Below are 18161 nucleotides of genomic sequence, written 5' to 3'. Positions count from 1 at the left end.
TATGTATGCAAGTACAATACAACCTCAGTTATTCTTAAATATTGTGTGTGTGAATTCTAACCAACAGGTGTTTTGCCTACTACAGTGAATAGTTTGTAATGAAATGGGGCTGTTAATGTGAGTAAACACAATGCTAGGTGATACTGTATGTATTTACAGATTGGGCCCTAACCCAGCAATCTGATCCACGTTTGCAGACCCCTGCACCTATGTGGCATTCCAAGGGACCCTTCTTGTGATGTGTTTATCCGTAAAATGGCCATGCACGAATGACTAACAATTTAAAGCAGCAACCCAGTCACAAAAAATGTAATCTATGCATTTGGCTAATCAACGATGTGCAGTTTAGGGGCACATTTTACCAGTGCTCTTCTGAGGGGGCTCCCCCAGCTCCCTTCCCCCTGACCCTTCTCAGTGGTGTGATGCATCCTTCGACTCCTGGGTAGCAGGTGAGAGGCTGCCCTGTGTCGGGGGGGCGGCCTCCATGCCATTGCATCTGGATCTGCTGCTGGGTGTCTAGTGCAGGGAGTGCCTTGCCCAGCCTTCTCCTTCGCATGGCCACTTGGCAACACTGCATAATCCTGCACAAACAGCATGGACACCCACTGACACAGCCAGTCGGAATCAAGGGCAGGGCGCTCCTTTCCCCCCTCAGTCTGCAGTGCTGCCTGGAGCCTGAGACACGCTGCTGCGGGAGTCAACTCCCCCCCCCCTGCCGCCCGGCTACCGCTGGCTGGGTCCCTGCCCTGGTTATTCCTTCCCTCGCCCCCCCTGTGTCTGAGCCGTGTTGTTGCTGTCTGCACAGGGCGGCAGTGAGCCTGCGCGCACGGGCTGCCTTCGCCTGGCAGAGCAGCGGCAGGACAAGCGGCAGGCAGCGCTGTGCGGGCTGCTTTGGGGCTGCAGCGGGACCAGGTGCTGGGGGGGCGGCGGCGGCGAGCCCGCAGCGACCCCAGAGCGCGGGGCAGCGCCGCGATGCGCCTTCCCCTCGGGAAGGCTCCCCACCCTCGGGCGTAGCAGCGGCTGGACCCGGCGCGGCTTCTCCTCCGTGATGTCCCCCAGGCAGCAGGGAAAGGCGACTCACTCGAGTGCTGGGGTGAAGGCCTAGTGTCTCCAGCGCCGCTCGCGCCCGCTCCCTCTCCCGCACCCCTCCGCCGGCGATGATGGCAGAAGAACAGCAACCTGATCCCCAGCAGCCGCCGCCGCCGCAGCTCCCCGGCACCCCCGCGCCAGGGGGGGCTTTGCCAGCCCTGGTGCCCGGGCTGCAAGGGACGGAAGCCAACGCGCTGCAACACAAAATCAAGAACTCCATCTGGTAAGAGCAGCAGCAGCCTCCATGGCACGCTGGCTTAGCGCTGAGCCGGAGATTTGTTCGTGCAGGCTCTGCATGTGCACTGCCAGAGCCTGGGGCTCGCTGATAGGGCCCTTGACATTGTTTTGGGGGGTTATTTTGGGGTAAATCGTTCCTCAGTGTGCACCTCTGAAACCACCCTCCCCTCCCCCCGAAAATAAATGTTAAATGTTTTTTTTTTTTTTAGAGCTGCAGAAAAACAAGTTGCTTAAAATCTATAGGGATCGAAACACTTGGTGCATTTAAAAGAAAGGAGGTTGGGAGATAACTTGCACTGCATGATGGTGGTGTGTATCTGAGGGGTGGGGGATGGGGAATGGAAAATGTGTTTACTTGGCTTTGCAGAGAGAGAGAGACCCCCCCCCCCCCCACACACACACACAGAGAGGAAGAAGCGTATTGTGAATTTCAGCCAGACGGACCATTGTCCGTAAGAATATTAATAGGCAACGCAAAACCTGTTCATCTGTAGGATTAGTTACCTCCCCTACATGTTTTTGCAGTGTTTATTCAAGATTATAAACCATCTAGGAGAGGTGGTGGTTCTGCATTTCCTGGGAAGAACGCACCTTTTGGAAATATATATAATATACCCACACCTGTGTGTATTCTATATATTGTACTACACACATACATGTGTATCTCTTTTATTTAGAGGATACCAGCATTTTCCCCCAGGAATTATATACAGTCAAATGTACTTAAGGCTTTGGTTGGCTATGTTTACATTCATTGTATCCAGAGATAATGGTAGTTATGGTAGGTTTGTGTTAAGATAATGGATATAGCCTCACCTATTTAAGGTATCTTAATAATTGAATATTGTTTTCTGCTTATTAATAGGCTCTTTTTGATATATGAATTCATCTCATCCCCCAATAATACAAAGTATTAATGCATCAAGGTGTGCAAATGTCATAATAAAGATTGTATCAGTGTTCCTATTATAAACCTCTATTTCCATGGGTTTGCAATTAAAATGTGATCTGGGCTAAAACTTGGCATGGTGACATTTCCAAGAATCCAATTTTTATTACAAATTTTAAACAAAATCACCTCACAGTAAACCCACATTCTGCTGAATTTAATATTAGTTTTTAAAAACTAGTTTTAAAAAAGTTTATTGAGTTTAGTTTGTCCTCCACTCTCAAAACAAAGCAATTTTTTTATTTGAAGTATTGCAAGGGCCTGGCACCTGCAATATGTGGATTAAGCCCTTTGGGTACATTTTGAAAATTGGGAATTGCATATGCACAATAATTTTTGACTTTTGCAGCATCCATATTATGGATGCCTAATAGCCAGTGAACTGATCCAGTGTTTATAGTGCTTCATACTATAGTTAGCTTTTATGGTATATTGAATTAATGTGGATTTTAAAAGGAAGTCCAAAAATATTAAAAATATTATTAGGGGGGTTGTTATGTAGTTAAACTGATATAAAAAAAACCTAAGAAATTAAAATTAAACAGTAAATCACATTCTCTGTCCTTAATGCACACACACAGCCTTTTGTTTAGTTTTTGTGTGCAATGAGGTGACTTAAGGAGACAATATTAACTGATGAATTTCCTGGATGTTCTGATTGTGTTACCTTCAGATTATTCTGATTTATAATAGGTTTTTGTGGTACATATTTTATGTTTTACCCCTTCTCTTCCCATCAACATGGTATTTGGATATCAGCTTCTCAGACAGCATGTTTACATTGCATTCAGATTAGGTATCATGTCCAAGTTGAAGACAAAATGGCTACTAAGTAAAACCTCTCCTTTAATAAGAACTTGCTTTTTAAAAAGAGACTTTGGTATTATAACATTACATTCAAAGATAGCTTGGTTCAAATATGTAACGTGTTTGAGTAAATAACTTTTCTTCACTTTCAGTACAAAAGAACTTTATTAGCTTCACCAAATGGTGATGCATAAGCTAGTACAAAGTATCTGAAACAATCAGAAGTTTCAAAAACGCCAGTACATTGTGGTTGTCTCCTCTCCCAATATGGCTTGTAGAATTAGTAGATAGTTGATTAGCCATCCTTCATATACACATGACCTTTACTTCTTGACTGTCCTTACAGCTTTTTTGACAGGTCTAAAACTTCTGCAGCTCTTCCAGACAATATCAGTACTTGCATATTATACTGTAAACATATAATATGTGAAACAACTTATTTATAATAAAATTGCACTAAATTTTCAAACCCTACTTTAAATTTTGTTTTTCTGACTGTGGAGAGCTAACATTAGAAATCCTTGTGTTCTCTTAGTACTGTACTTCTAGCAAGCAGTCTTCACCTGAACGTCTGATTTTTTTTGTTTTTGTTAATATTTACTAGTGTCTTATATACTATATTAGTGCAGATTTAGTTATTCTTATTAACCAGAAATTAAGGTAGTTTTGCAAAAGAAAAGTAATATACATACAGTAGTTATATCATGCATTGGAAACTCACTTCTTCCCTGCTCCCAACCCAAGAAATAGTACTGTTTACAGTAGGTGGAGTGTACTGGCAGTTAATGTATTGTACAAGCTATTCTTGAGAATAATACTAAAATGACCAGATTCCATCTTTATGGGTAGCTTTAACTTATCACTGTTGAGAAGAGTATTTTCTCCTACGTTTTTTGTTTTAGGAGGTCAGTGTTTTTTAACTCCTGAAGGATTTAACACATTAAATGAGTACCTTTCAGCGTTGTCTTCACTGTTTTATCTGTCTCTCCCCCCCCCCCCCCCATTTGCAAGTATAGTGGATGGACATTTTTAGTTTAAAAGATGTGTTTCTAGTATGCAAAACATATTTTCAATCAAAATAGTATAGCAGGATATAGCAGCTACTGAAATACTGGACTTGCTGATCACAAACAAGTCTGTGCCTGTCCTTCCACTGTACAGACAAATATAAATATAGTATGTGATGTAGGCCTCTTGCAGGACAATGAGTTATTCATTATCTTAGCTCATAGTTAATTTGTTCTGTTTATTAAATTAAAATGCAGTTTGACGAAAGAAGTAACTCTTCTGTATCTAGTATCTCTTTAAAACTAAACACTGGATTAAGTTTTAGTGTTTAAGGTTCACAGCATGGTTGGCATGCATATTGAAGACTTTCAAAAGTATTTAGCAGCATTTTAAGTTAATATTTTTATTCGCACTTTAAGTGCCCATTGGAGGGGTAGAAATGTTTTTTAAATGATCAGGAAGCATTAGCATTACAATCATGTCTGTGTACAGGTATGTTGGATAGTTATGGCTTATTAACTCTTGCCTGATTAAAAGATTAAGGATTCTGTATTGTCTATCCACAGAATTGTTTTTTTCAGCTGACCCGCTTGAATGGGCCCAATGAAGTGTTGTCCATTTTTATTTTTTGTATCGCATATATAACTTGCTCTGACAATTGGATATGTTCTTACAGTGCTGATGAAAAGAACAGAAATTAATATTAGATTTCTTTTCCCAATGACGGATTAGAAGTCTAGACTAGAAAGAACCTGTCTTTACAGAGCCTAGACTCTCTGATTAATATCAGGGTTTGTAAATTGCCTTAGTCTTCCCTGGACATTGGGCCTCAATATGCTTATTTGCATTTCACTGTAGATTCATTAAAGCTTTTATATTAATAGCTTTTTGTCCAGACACTAAAGCCTGAGGAGGGAAAACCTTACCCTGTTTAGCTGTCTGTGCCTATAGACTAATGGAATTTCAATTAATTTTTTGGAGTGAGAATATAGTATTATCAAATAAGTGTTTTATTTATATATGGAGCCTGTGTACACAAACATACTGCTATGGATTTTGAGTCGACTCATAATTCCATTAGATTGCTAGAGAATATCCTATTGGTGGAAAAAAATCAGACAGTACTGGACATGCATAAAAATGATGTGGATAGAGATTAAGAAATTTGGATTGCAAACAAAGAAAAGTATTTGCTGACATTCTGGACTATGTGCAGTAAACAGTAGCCCCAATGATTTTAGGCAATTTCAACCCTCTCTTACTACCCTATTCACATGGTCCAGTTCACATCCTATAGCTAGTGGAAATTGTTTTGTTTTCTTGATCCTTATTTTGACTGTTTGGCAAAAATTATTAAATTAAATACGTGTTTACTGTTGTTGTAAATTGTCTTCTGTTGGTTACATCCGCACATGTAGTCAGGCCCTGGGTTTGCTTACTTAGCCTAGATCCTAGCAGTTCATTTTTGTCCTTAAGGCATCTGTTATGATTTGGATTTATTAATTCTGCATGAGAGGTGAAGGCTTTTTTCCCCATGTCAGACATAAAAACCGCACTGAGGACTAGTGTGGAGTTTAGAACACAAAGCATTCGCAGTCTGTCTAAGCAGCACTGGGTATGGGTTTCTGATCATAATTTTGTTCTCAGATCTGTCTTTTAGTTAGTAGTATGGTGCACTATGCCAAGACTGCATGAGCTGGGCTGCTTAGTGGTAAACTCCAATGTGTGGTAGGGCCCAGTTTAAGTCCCATTGAAGTCAGTAGGAGTTGAATTGGGCCCTTGTTCATTTTAGACTCTTGTTTTTGTTCTAAGAAACTAGGCTGGATTTTATATCAATTGTTCCTAATTTCTTGAAAGCACAGCCCCTCTTCTGGCTAGTGAAACAAGTCACACATCCCCTGCAATCACACCTCTCTTAATTAATATGTCTGGTGCTCATACATTGCAGATAACTCTTCATGCCCTGTGCTTTGGAAAACACTGGTGTGGGCCTTCATAATTTGAATCTCTCCTTTTTTGCATGCTTTGATGGGCAGTGAAATAGTTAAGTGTTGACATTTAAAAAATCACTATTGAAATGAATGGGGCAGTTCACACCTCAGAGTTATTATTTCAGACTCTCTGCAAACTCAGGCTCAAACATGTTTGACAGATTTCTTCTGCAATCATGGTGGCTAAAAACTATTGGGGGCGGGGGGAGAAATGCTGAAACTTTAGAGAACAGTTTGAGTTTGTCTGCAGGCCCTTTCACACCCAGCTACTCCTTCATGCCTCCTCAAGGAGAATCTGCCATAATTTGGGAAACATTGTTTTTTACTATATAAAAGTCCCCAAACTAAATTGTTTTAATCCAAAGGGGAAAAAAATTAGTATAGATATAAACTTTATCAACAAGATACTCTTAATTTCCCCCATCCACTAAACTTGGTATTTCAGTGCTGAGGGGGGTTGGTCTCTCATATTTATTGGAATTTTGTAGTCATGGTGACTTTTTGTATATTTGATTGTTAAATCTACCACCAAGTTAAATCTACCAACACAGTAGGCCAAGATTATCCCTGGTGTAAGTCAGTGGAGTTGTATTGGGGATGAATTTGGCTCAGTATCTAGGTTGTATTAGTCTTGCTGTTAAGATATTGACATGCTGCTAACGACATGGGTCATCAACAGCATTGAAGCAGTACAGCTTCACAGATGCCCTGTAAATACAAGGGGCTACAGCATACATTAAAATGTATACTTGGCTAATGAGTAAGAAGACTTATCTGTTTGAGTTTTGCTTCCTAACCTGACTATTGATAAAGGTGCAGATTTGGATTTTCGAAGGACTCTATGGAGTTAGGAGCAACGCATTAAATTTCAATGATATTCGGATACCTAACTCCCTTAGTGTCCTCCAACAATCCCAGCCAGAGTGCAGATCCTCTGCATCTGGAAGGAGACAGGTGTAACAAACAGAATACTTCAAAATGGTGACAGTGTCTGTACAGACAGTATCTGAAGACTTCCATGACTTGTAATAGTGTGTGTATCTATGTATTGTTTTTGTCTGATTGAGCTCTGTGCAATGCAGCGTAGTCCGAGGCCCTTGTAATACTTAGCAACTATGGGACAAATAAAGAATTAAGTGAAAGGGATGGTCTAATGACTAGAGTAGGGGACTGGGAAGTAGGTTACTTGGGCTGTATCTACACAACAGAGGCTATGCCAGCATAGCTGTGTTGCCATAGTTGTGCTGGCATAACCCTGTAGAGTACATGCAGTCTATACCACTGGAATGGGTTTTTCCATTGGTGTAGGATCACCTTCCCATACAAAATTAGCTATGTCAGTGGAAGCATTCTTCTGTCAATATAGCTATGTCTACACAGGGAGCTAGGTTGGCACAGCTGTTTTGGTCAGGGGTGTGGGTTTTTTCAGACCCTGGCAAATGTAGCTGCATCAACCTAATTTTTAAGTGTAGACCAAACCTTTAGTTATGCTCCTAACTCTATCACTGTTCCTGTAGTCCCTTGCATATGTGATCTTGAACAAGTCATGCCAATGATTGTGCCTCAGTTTCCCTATATGTAAAATGGAGATGTTTACCCACCTTTGTAAAGTACTTTTGAGATCCTCAAATAAGAGGTACTGTAAAATTGCCAAGTGTTATTGTAGCTAACTCAGTTTTTCTTGGTTTTGTGGCTCTACTGTCATAGGCTGTGTAGGGAGATTTCCTGTCCAGAACATATTGCTGTTACTGTATACATAATGAATTGTAGACGGTGTACTTTTTAGGTCAGTGCATGCTGGCTGCAATGTGGGTCAGCCTGATCAGTCCTCTCTGGCTGGAGTTATCTGGGTGTAACTGCTTGTTCTCTCCAGATTGGGTAGGCACCATCTGCCTGTCATCCTTTTACCTTAGTTGGGTGTGGAAATGGGTGTTCCATCCTTGATCAGTGAATGGAGGTAGCCTGCCCCTTGACCATGAGAGCTGGCTAGCCCCACATCTATCATGTGAAGGGGGAGGAGGTGGAGAAGGGAATACCTTCTTCCTCAGGGAGACTTCCTCCTCAGGACACCTGCTCATCTAAAATGTCTTCCCTCATTTAGCTGGTTAAGAAAGCGCTCTGCCTCTTACAATGGCAAGGAGCTGCTCTTGGCAAACTCTGCGTCCTCAACATCCCTCCCATCAACAGGTGCAGCCTGCGACTCCATCCTTAGGGAATGGGCAAACTTAGCTGCATAAATGGCATTTGGCAGCGAGTGCAAAGGTGGGGGCGGGGAGAGCGGAGTAAGGAGAAGCAACTTTTCAAAATGGGGAGTACCCACCAGGACAAGGGAGTCTCTCTAGGTCTGGGGGCATTTTTTTACAAGGTTAGAAGATAATCTGAATAAAATGAAAACTGACCTTTATGTAACCTTTGAGAGCGAGCTGAGGTTTTATAAAAGATCCTGACTTTCTGAGTATGGCAGAAATAACTTTGCAGAAGTGAGCCATTGCAAAGCTGCCTGTAGGAGAATCAGACCCAGCCTTTTTCACATTTATTTTGAAACACTGAGCTAATGAAATGTATTGAAAAAACATATTCAAATAATAAGAGATTTGGCAAAGAGCCACTACTGTTAACTTCATTTAAAATATATAGGAGAGCATTAAATTGTTGACCTCACAGCATAAACATTTGATTTCTTTTTTTTCACAAACATTTCACTTTCCACCACAGGTGTTTTCTTTTTCTCTTTGTTACAGCAAGTCAGATGGTGCAACATTGTAACACAGAATACATTTCTAATTCATTTTTAATAAGCAAAGAATTGTCTGGACTGTCATCTCAGCTGATAATCTACCCTCCCCTGAGCCCTAAAGGCCAAATTCCCTATAAACTGGTGCAATTCAATTGATTTCATTGGAGTTGCACCTGTCTGTATGCTAGTGGGAAGTTTGACCCCAAATCTTGATATACATTTTTAAAAATACTCCCAGTTTTGTTTCCAGCTGCTGTATAATTTTAATAAAAAATATACTGCTACTGGAGATTGTACTGTTTAATTTTAAATTCGTCTGACCAGAATTGCATGGAAAGCACTGAAATATTTTTGTCGTCCTGAAAGAAGGGATTACAGCTTCCATGACTAATGTATGTTGCTTTCTCTTCTTACCCTAATTCTGCACATTTTGCCAAACAGAAATATTTGGAATTGGGGTAGAGCTGCAAAATTCAGATCAGGATCCAGATCTGTGTTTTTTGTTCAGTCCATTCCTCGTGTTAATTAATTAATTTAAAATAGTTCTAAGAAGCTGATACAACTGTAAAATAGATAGATACAAATACATACTTTGTCTTTATAAAAAGGCACCTATTAGAATATCTCAGGGCACCTGGTGCAAAAAGTCTCACAACAGTGGCAAATTTTAGTTGACCACATTCAGCATAAATCAAAGGAATAAATAAAAATGCAGCAGTCCTGCCATTCCTACTGAGAAAATTCTACCCCAAAGGTCAGCAGAAAGGAGCTGTTCCAGACTTACAAGGGAAGTAAAGTCTGGAGTTTTCCAGAAATACCCTGCCACCAACCTCCTTACTTTTGAGTGTTGGAACTTCTTGCTCTAGTCCCTCAACAGATCTTCGTTGTGGAAGAACGTAGGGAGAGAAGCCATTTCTCAGGTTCTAGGTTCCAACCCTTATAGACCTATTGGTTAATAGGAAAACTTTGAATTTACCTATAAGCAAATAGGAAGCTAGTTGCTAGCCATCAGATTATCAGTGAGCTTTCATTGACTACCAACAAGAGCTGCACTTTCTACCTGCTAAATCATTAAGATAGCTAAAAATTAATTCAAAGCTGACAGATACTATTTCCATGTCATTATTTGCTATACTTGCCATAGGGATGTTATACAAGTGAAACAGGATGGGGAGGTGGTCTGTGCAGTTTCATATGGGAGGGAGGGGGTCCATGAGTAGATCTAACATATGGCCCCTGCTTTTGAGTAGTCCTATCCCTTGCTGTGAAGCATAAATTTCATTGCTGACTTTCGGAAGCTGGAGCTATTTAATTAATCAAATTGGCTAATTCTTGAATTTAATATTGCAAGAATAAACTCTGTACAAAAACAACATTTTTTTTCAGGTAGTAAAAACTTTGTGTAATTTTAACAATTCTGAATACTAAAATTCTGTTTAGTATATTCCTATCAACTGCAGAGACTTTTTCTGGATAAAAATTGTTTACATACTGTAGGTATGAAATAGGTCAGTTGCGGGTTTTCCCCTTTGTGGTCAACAGTGACGATTCATGCCAGACTGTACTGTAAGCTTGTTTCTAGTGGTAATGTGTGAAATAAACTAAGGGGAAAAATTGGTTGAACAACCCTTTCTTTATGATGTGCATCTGTCTTTAATGGTAATGATGTTACCAGGAGGATAGTTACCTTTAAACCTATCTTCAGTTTTTCAGTATGTGTACTAAATACTTTGCTTTCAGAGTTATACAGGGATTATTTTCTTTCCTCAGTTAAGCACAGAAGTCAGTGCTTTGTTTCTCCTGTATTGGTTTGAGCCAAAATTCCCTGAACCAGCAAGAACAAAGAACTGGGAAGAAAAGCACAATCTAGGAAAGAGAATAAGATAATGGGGGTTGAAACTATAACTGAGAAATTAAATGAAAATAATTTTGAAAACATTTGACTATAAAAATCCAATATACATCTGAACTAGTTCTCTTGTACTTATTAAACTCATGCCATTTGTTACATACAATAACTGTAGAAAATTAAAGCTTGATTTCCTCCACTCTGTTATTGTTTAAGCAAAAATGTGTTGTATTCTGTTTGATCACTGCTGTTTCAGTTGGATACTGTAGTACACGGCTATTGTGCAGTCTACGTAGTTAAACTGTGGTTTTGTATAAACTTCTTAAATTTCTTACACCTGTATCACTCTGAGTATCTTGCTTATTTAGTTTGCAATACTACTTTAATGCTTTTCAGATTCATTTGCACTACGATAGATGAGTCTCATCTGGATTCAGGTATCTGTACAGAGTTAAAACTATGCTTGTTGCAGTAAAATGATGTTGTGCTGGCTTCAGAAAAAGGTTAGGTGGCCATTTTGGCCTTACTGAACTTCCCATCAAGGCTTCATGTAAGTGACTGGAGCTGTTGCTTTAGGACCAGATTTTTAAAGCTACTTCGACGTTGCTGTAGTCAGCATCGCAATGGCTAACTGGTTTAGGAGCCTAAATCTCAATTTCAGACGGGTTGTATGCACTTTGGAATTTAGACTCCTATGTGCCTAGATCCCTTTTGAAAATGAGACTTAGGCTCCTAAATCAGGTAGGCGTTGCAGCGCTGAGCGCAACAATGCCTAAATAGCTTTAAAAATCTGGGCCTTATAACTAAGGGATATTGTTGGTACATTTGGAATGGCCCTCTAGTTGTTTGGATTGTATCCAGAATCAGAGTAAATTGGTGACACTGTGTGCCCTCTCTGAGGACATGAAATGTGGCATCCCGGCAGGTTTTATCCTGTCTTCATGTACATATGATACGATATCTTTTCTTACTGTGGAATAGAGTATCGAGGTGGTGTTTCACAATTATCTTGCCTGATAGACCTTTCAAGCCCAATTTTCCCACTGGAGGTGTTCTTGGTTGATATTCCTGCTCGTTGTCACGATGCCTCATTTCCAAAAAGAGAAGTCTGGTTGCTAGCTAGGATTCATATCTTCACTTACAGGGGAAGTTTGAAAGTAGTTATAAACTTTATCATTATTTTTTGAACACATTCTTTTGATGGTCAGCCAGGTGGTTCAGACATGGAACAAAATATTCATTTTCAGATGAGAAATATATATGGGCCGCATCCATACTCCAGTGACTTTGTACCAGCAACATGTGCAGTTGCCACTGTCAGGTTATTAAAACTTCCCTGTTAATGCAAACAGTAGCAGCACTACTGCTGCCCATCCCAGTTACATTACACTGGTTGTTTATAATGGTGAATGTATATTTTTTTAAATTTAAAGCCAGCAATTGCTTAGGTACATTTGAGAGCACCACCTAGTACTACATCCGGCAGGAAGCCTGTGCTCCAGCAGCACCTGCTTTGGGTTGGCAGGAGTTTGTGCTACTGATGCAGTGGTTCCTAGCGTCTGTAACTTGTTCCTGCTGAACATCTTCCACAGCTGCTCCTTGCCCGTGTTCAAAAGTCATCTGAAAACACTACTTCAGCATTTTTTTCTGTTTTAATTTGGCAACCCCTCTGCAGACCTTCAGCTTTCCTTTTTAAAAAATTGGTATCATATTAAAATAGAGACCAAAAGCTGAATTACATTATGCAGCATTTTGGGGAGGAACACTATAGAAATAAGGAATAACTTAGTGAGGTTAAAGGCACATGAGGCCCAGAACTTGAAGTCTCTAAACTTTATCTGGGGTTAAGTGTTCTGTGGATCGGACTGTAAGCACCCTTTTAAAAAAAAATCTGCTTTGGTTATATTGTTAATGGTAATGTTGGAATGCCAACTCCCTTTTCCCCAAAACAAGACAATGTTTTAGGATTCAGTGTCTGGTTCTGTTTGTTTTGAATAAATATCCCAAGCTGACTCAAAGAGCCCTGACATGTTTAATAACAAAGAAGTAAAACATTTTAAACTTTCAGTACTGTGGATGACACTGCGTGTTGCAGTTGAACAGTGATATCTTTATTAAGGAAGGTGTGTGTAAATGCATTGCCAATACTTGTATTTTAAAAATGGGGATCCCTACTACCAAGCGATAAACTTCTGATGTAAAATCTGAAAATTGCCTCTTTTCTGTCTGACAGCCTCAATGATGTTACCAGCTTTAGGATCAGCCTTGAGGCATGCCACCACTGTAAGTGTTAAGCAGTTTTATTCCAACCCCCAGAAGGGGTTACTTTACCATAGAACAGTTCTTGTTCTCCAGAGAATGCTGAAACCACGGTCAGAGAAACAGATTGCCTCACCCTCGTTGCTGTTCAGAACTCTGCTGTAATGTACTGCCAGTACCAGAAATTAAAAAAATCATGAGCCAGACCCCCCCAAAAATGAGATTGGCTCTAGCATGATGAGCCTTTTTTCACTGAAATGGTTCGAGCTACCAGTACTTGTGCAACTTTGAATAATATGATGTTTGTGGCAGGTAGTGCTGGAACTCTCACTAGAAGACTATCAGATCAGGGTCCTATTGTGCTAGACATTGGATAAATACATAGTAAGAGAGAATCCCTGCCCCAAAGAGTTTACAAGCTAGTGTAGGCCATGATGGTAAGATTGTGATATGGGAGCTGGAACTGGGACTACCAAGCTCATATGGAAGCCAAACATGCATTAGAGTTGAACAGGGTTTTTGTCCCTGCTGAGCTGGGCAGGATTCACACTGGTGACTTTACAAGTGAAAGACTGTATCTCATTTGCAATGCCCTAAGGCATCTAGTCCCTGTAGGTACTAATGTTACACCTTGAGAATAAAGCTGGCTTTCTGGAAACATAACTTTACTGTGGCCTTGTCCACACTACACAGTTTGTACACACTGCAATGCTCCTTCTGCCAACAAAACTCTCCTGCTTTGCCGACAAAATAAAACTACCTCGCTGAGAGGTGTAGAGTTTTTTGTGGCAAAGTCATATCAACAAAGTGTCAGTGTAGACACCGCGCTTGGTTATGTCGCTGTAAATGGCCTCCAGGAGGTGTCCCACAATACCCATCTTGACCGCTCTGGTCAGCAGTTTGAACTCTGCTGCCCTGCACCCAGGTACACAGGCATCTGCCCCTCCCACTCTGAAGGCCCAGGAATTTTTGAAATTCCATTTCCTGTTTGCTCGGTGTGGAGTGGTCACATTGCATCTTCCCAGCTGACCATGGCAGCTCCACATGGCAAACGCTCTCCTGCTTGGAGCACACCTGAGTTGTTTGATCTGCTGGCACTGTTGGGAGAGTAGGCTGTGCAGTCCCAGCTCTGCTCTAGCCATAGGAACTTGGATACCTGTGGTCAGATTTCTTGTGGCTTGTTGGATAAGGGCTACGAACGGGACCTGCATCAGTGCCATGCGAAGATAAAGGAGCTGAGGCAGGCATACCAGAAGGCAAGGGAGGCCAACCATCGCTTTGGTGCTGTGCCAAAGACCTCCTGTTTCTATAAGGAGCTGGACGCTATCCTTGGTGGTGACTCCACTGCCTCCAGCCCTGCCGATGTAGCCATAGGGCTCTTGGCGGTGGACAGTGGACTCAACCCCAAGGACAAAGTCATGGATGACGAGGTTGAGTTGGAAGACAATGCGGAGCCCATGGCAGGGTTGTCTGGTGGCGCAGCAAGTTGGGACCTCATTTCCACTCCGGAGGGGTCTAGCCAGTCCCAGCAGTTGGTCTTTGGTACGCATGATGCAGGAGAGGAGAGCCCTGGTAAGTGATCTTTTTGAGTTGCTGCTGCTCGGTTATATTCTAGAATCATAGAACTGGAAGGGACCTCGAGTGGTCATCTAGTCCAGTCCCCTGCACTCATGGCAGGGCTAAGTATTGTCTAGACCATCCCTGACAGGTGTTTGTCTAACCTGCTCATAAAAATGATGGAGATTCTGCAACCTCCCTAGGCAATTTATTCCAGTGCTTAACCACCCTGACAATTGGGAAGTTTTTCCTAGTGTCTAATCTAAACCTCCCTGGCTGCAATTTAAGCCCATTGCTCCTTGTCCCATCCTGAGAGGTTAAGAAGAACAATTTTTCTCCCTCCCCCTTGTAACAACTTTTTATGTACTTGAAAACTGTTATCATATCCCTTCTCAGTTTTCTCTTTTCCAGACTAAACAAACCCACTTTTTTCAGTCTTCCCTCATAGATCATGTTGTCTAGTCCTTTAATAATTTTTGTTGCTCTTCTCTGGACTTTCTCCAGTTTGTCCACATCTTTCCTGAAATGTGGAGCCGAGAACTGGACATGATACTCCAGCTGAGGCCTAATCAGTGTGGAGTAGAGCGGAAGAATTACTTCTTGTGTCTTGCTTACAACACTCCTGCTAATAAATACCAGAATTATGTTGATTTTTTTTTTTTTTTGCAACAGTGTTACACTGTTGACTCATATTTAGCTTGTGGTCCACTATGACCCCCCAGATCCCTTTTCTGCAGTACTCCTTCCTAGGCAGTCATTTCCAATTTTGTATGTGTGCAACTGATTGTTCCTTCCTAAGTGGAGTACTTTGCATTTACTATTTACTTCAGACCATTTCTCCAGTGGGTGAAGGGATGGAAATGTACAAGACCAGTTGTGTTTCAGTGTGCTCCACATTCCCTTGTGCAGCTAAGCACTGCGGTGGAACAATGTGTTAATGCACACCGAGATTTCACAGGAATCCTCCAGAGAGATCTTTAAGAAACTTTCCTGGAGGTATTCGCCAATCTTCTGCTGAAGGTTCTTTGGCAGAGCTGCTTTGTTCCTTCCCCTGTTGTAGGAAACTTTCCTGCACCAATTGGCAATCACTGGTGCAGAGACCAAAGTGGCACACAGGCGAGCAGCATAGAGACCAGGTCTGAAGTCGCACATGTGCAGGAGATGCACCCTTGCATCCTTGCTTACCCTCAAGAGTGAGATATCGGCTTCATTGATCCCTGCCTGTGGAAATGGTGGCAGAATTTACAATATTGTCCCTAGTTGCCTGCAGTAATCCCCTTAAAAAAAACACCTAGATCCTTTGCCCCATCTTGAAGCCCCCTACCCTGACCAAACTCCATGTTTAGGGTGTTCGCCAAGATGTGTGCTTGCCAAGGGACAGTGAGAAAGTGATATGTATGTAAAAGGAGGTGTATTTTAGTATAATGATTCAATGCTGTGTGTGAACTAACAATCATGCTTCTGTGAATTGTTTCTTGTGCTTCTGCAGATGTGGCCTTCAGGGGAATGACCTACACGCTGGCAGAGCGCCTCCCTCAGATAAGGAAATGACCAAGGTGCTCCAATCCTCAGAGGCCGAAAAAAGAGAACGCAGGGAATGGAGAGAGACCCTGAAGTAAAAATTTAAAATAGAAAGGCAGGACTGAAAGGAGAGCAAGGAGGACATTGTAAAGAGCCAGGAACGGATGATAAAAGTGATGGAGGAGCAAACAGACATGTTGAAGTCCCTAATCACGCTCCAGGCAGAACACATGCATGCTTGACCCTGCCCTGCAGCTGGTACAGAACTGCTTTCCATGCCCTCCGTAGATTCCTTCCACACATTCCTTGCAACTTCCTGGAACGGTTTGGTCCCCTGTTTACTCCATCCCTTTGGACAGTTTCCAAAATGATAGCTGGACTTACAGCTATGACAACCTGCACTGCCCTGCACTCTTATCTCCCTTCCCACCAAGCCTTTTGTGTGTGTTGTTAATTGGTATTTGATAAAAACAAACTCTGTTAAAAATAAGCAGTCTTTATTTGTGTCCTACACAAGGTGGTTGCTGGTAGTAATACATAGTGACAATTTGATCATTTGCCGACTACAAATCCCGGTCAGGAATCATCAACATTTTTATCCAAAGCATGGCAGAGTGCTGTATAGAAAGACATATTACTGGTGCTCATTGTCAGAATGTTGCCTCAAAGCCTCCCTGATTCGAATATTCCCCCATTGTGCCCCTCTAATAGCCCTGGTATCTGGCTGCTCAAATTCAGAAGCTAGGTGATCCGCCTTTGTGCTCCACTCCAGTGGAAACTTTTCACCCTTAGCCTCACAAATATTATGGAGTGCACAGCAGGTTGCTATGACCTGGGAATATTTTCCTCATTTAGGTCTAACTTGCCACAAAGGTAGCGCCAGCATACTTTTAATCTGCCAAAGGCACGTTCTATGGTCATTCTGCACCTGCTCAGCCTATTGGTCAAGTGCTCCTTGCTGCTATTCAGGTTTCCCATGTAAGGCTTCATGAGCCATGGAAGTAAGGGGTACACTGGGTCTCCCAGGATCACTGTGGTTATTTCAGCATTCCTCCCCACTGGAATCTTCTTGTCTGGAAAGAAAGTCCTTGGTTGCAGCTTTCTGTACAGGCCAGTGTTCCTGAAGATGTATGTGTCATCCATCTTCCTGGACCACTCCGCGTTGATGTCAGTGAAATGCTCATTGTAATCCACAAGCTCCTGCAATACTATAGAGAAGTACCCCTTTCTATTGATCTACTCCGTTGCAAGATGGTCCGGGGCCAAAATTGGAATATGGTGTCCTCTATCACCCCACTGCAATAAGGGAATCCCATTGCCGCAAAGCCATTCAATATTTCATGCACATTGCCAAGAGTCACAGTCTTTCATAGGAGAATGTGATTAATGGCCCTGTACACTTGCATTACCGCAGCCCCAATGGTCAACTTCCTGATTCCAAACTGATTTGTAACTGACTGGTAGCAGTCTGGAGTCGCCAGCTTCCACACAGCGATTGACATGTGCTTCTCCACTGAGAGGGCAGCTCTCATTTTGGTGTCCTTGTGCCGCAGTACTGGGGCGAGCTCCGCACACAGTTCCAGGAAGGTGATTTTCTGCATCCAAAAGTTCTGCAGCCCGTGCTCGTCATCCCACCACTCAGTGCTTGTTTCCTGAGCCTAAAAGCAATGGTCCACCATATTCACTGCTCCCGTGAATGCCAAAAGTAATGTGGCATTTTTTCTTTCCATGGCACACAGCAGGTCAGGCAACTCTGATTTCTGTTCAGATTGGGAGTTCATGATATAACATATGACCATCCGCAATGTGTTCATAACAGTGACCACAACAGTAGAGAGCAGTGTGGGATCCATCCTTTCAGACAGATGGCAGGCGCACAGTAAGCAGGGGCTGTTGAAAAATGCCACAAAACGCATTCGGAAGCCCATGGAATGCTGGGACGGAAAAAACTGCATCCTGGGATGTTGAGCTCAAACCCATGATACACTGTGATCCACTTTGTCTTCCCACAACTCCTAGCTGTAGAAGTTGGAGAGTAGCACAGTGGGATAGCAACCCACAGTGCACTGCTCTCACTGTTGATGCTAGAGCACCAACTGTGGACGCGCTCTGTCAACAGAAGGAGCGTTGTGTGAACATGCACGAGCGATGTAATTA

General features: G+C 42.1%; 1 protein-coding gene and 1 long non-coding RNA gene across 2 annotated transcripts in view; both read left to right on the top strand.

Moving 5' to 3' along the window:
- Nucleotides 1-702: 702 nt before the first annotated feature.
- Nucleotides 703-18161, top strand: part of RFX7 (regulatory factor X7) — a 107826-nt gene continuing 90367 nt past the window's right edge. Inside the window, exon 1 of the mRNA XM_065558244.1 lies at nucleotides 703-1312. Within this exon, the coding sequence (XP_065414316.1) occupies nucleotides 1158-1312 (155 nt within the window). The 5' untranslated portion in view covers nucleotides 703-1157. The remainder of the gene's footprint in view (nucleotides 1313-18161) is intronic.
- Nucleotides 1319-16491, top strand: LOC135973732 (uncharacterized). Its single transcript, XR_010590715.1, has 2 exons — nucleotides 1319-14498; nucleotides 15973-16491. It is a non-coding gene; the product is annotated as an uncharacterized LOC135973732 (long non-coding RNA).

This window comes from Chrysemys picta, chromosome 10 (genome assembly GCF_011386835.1).
Source record: "Chrysemys picta bellii isolate R12L10 chromosome 10, ASM1138683v2, whole genome shotgun sequence".
NCBI lineage: Eukaryota > Metazoa > Chordata > Testudines > Emydidae > Chrysemys > Chrysemys picta.
This window is presented reverse-complemented; position numbering and strand designations above follow the sequence as displayed.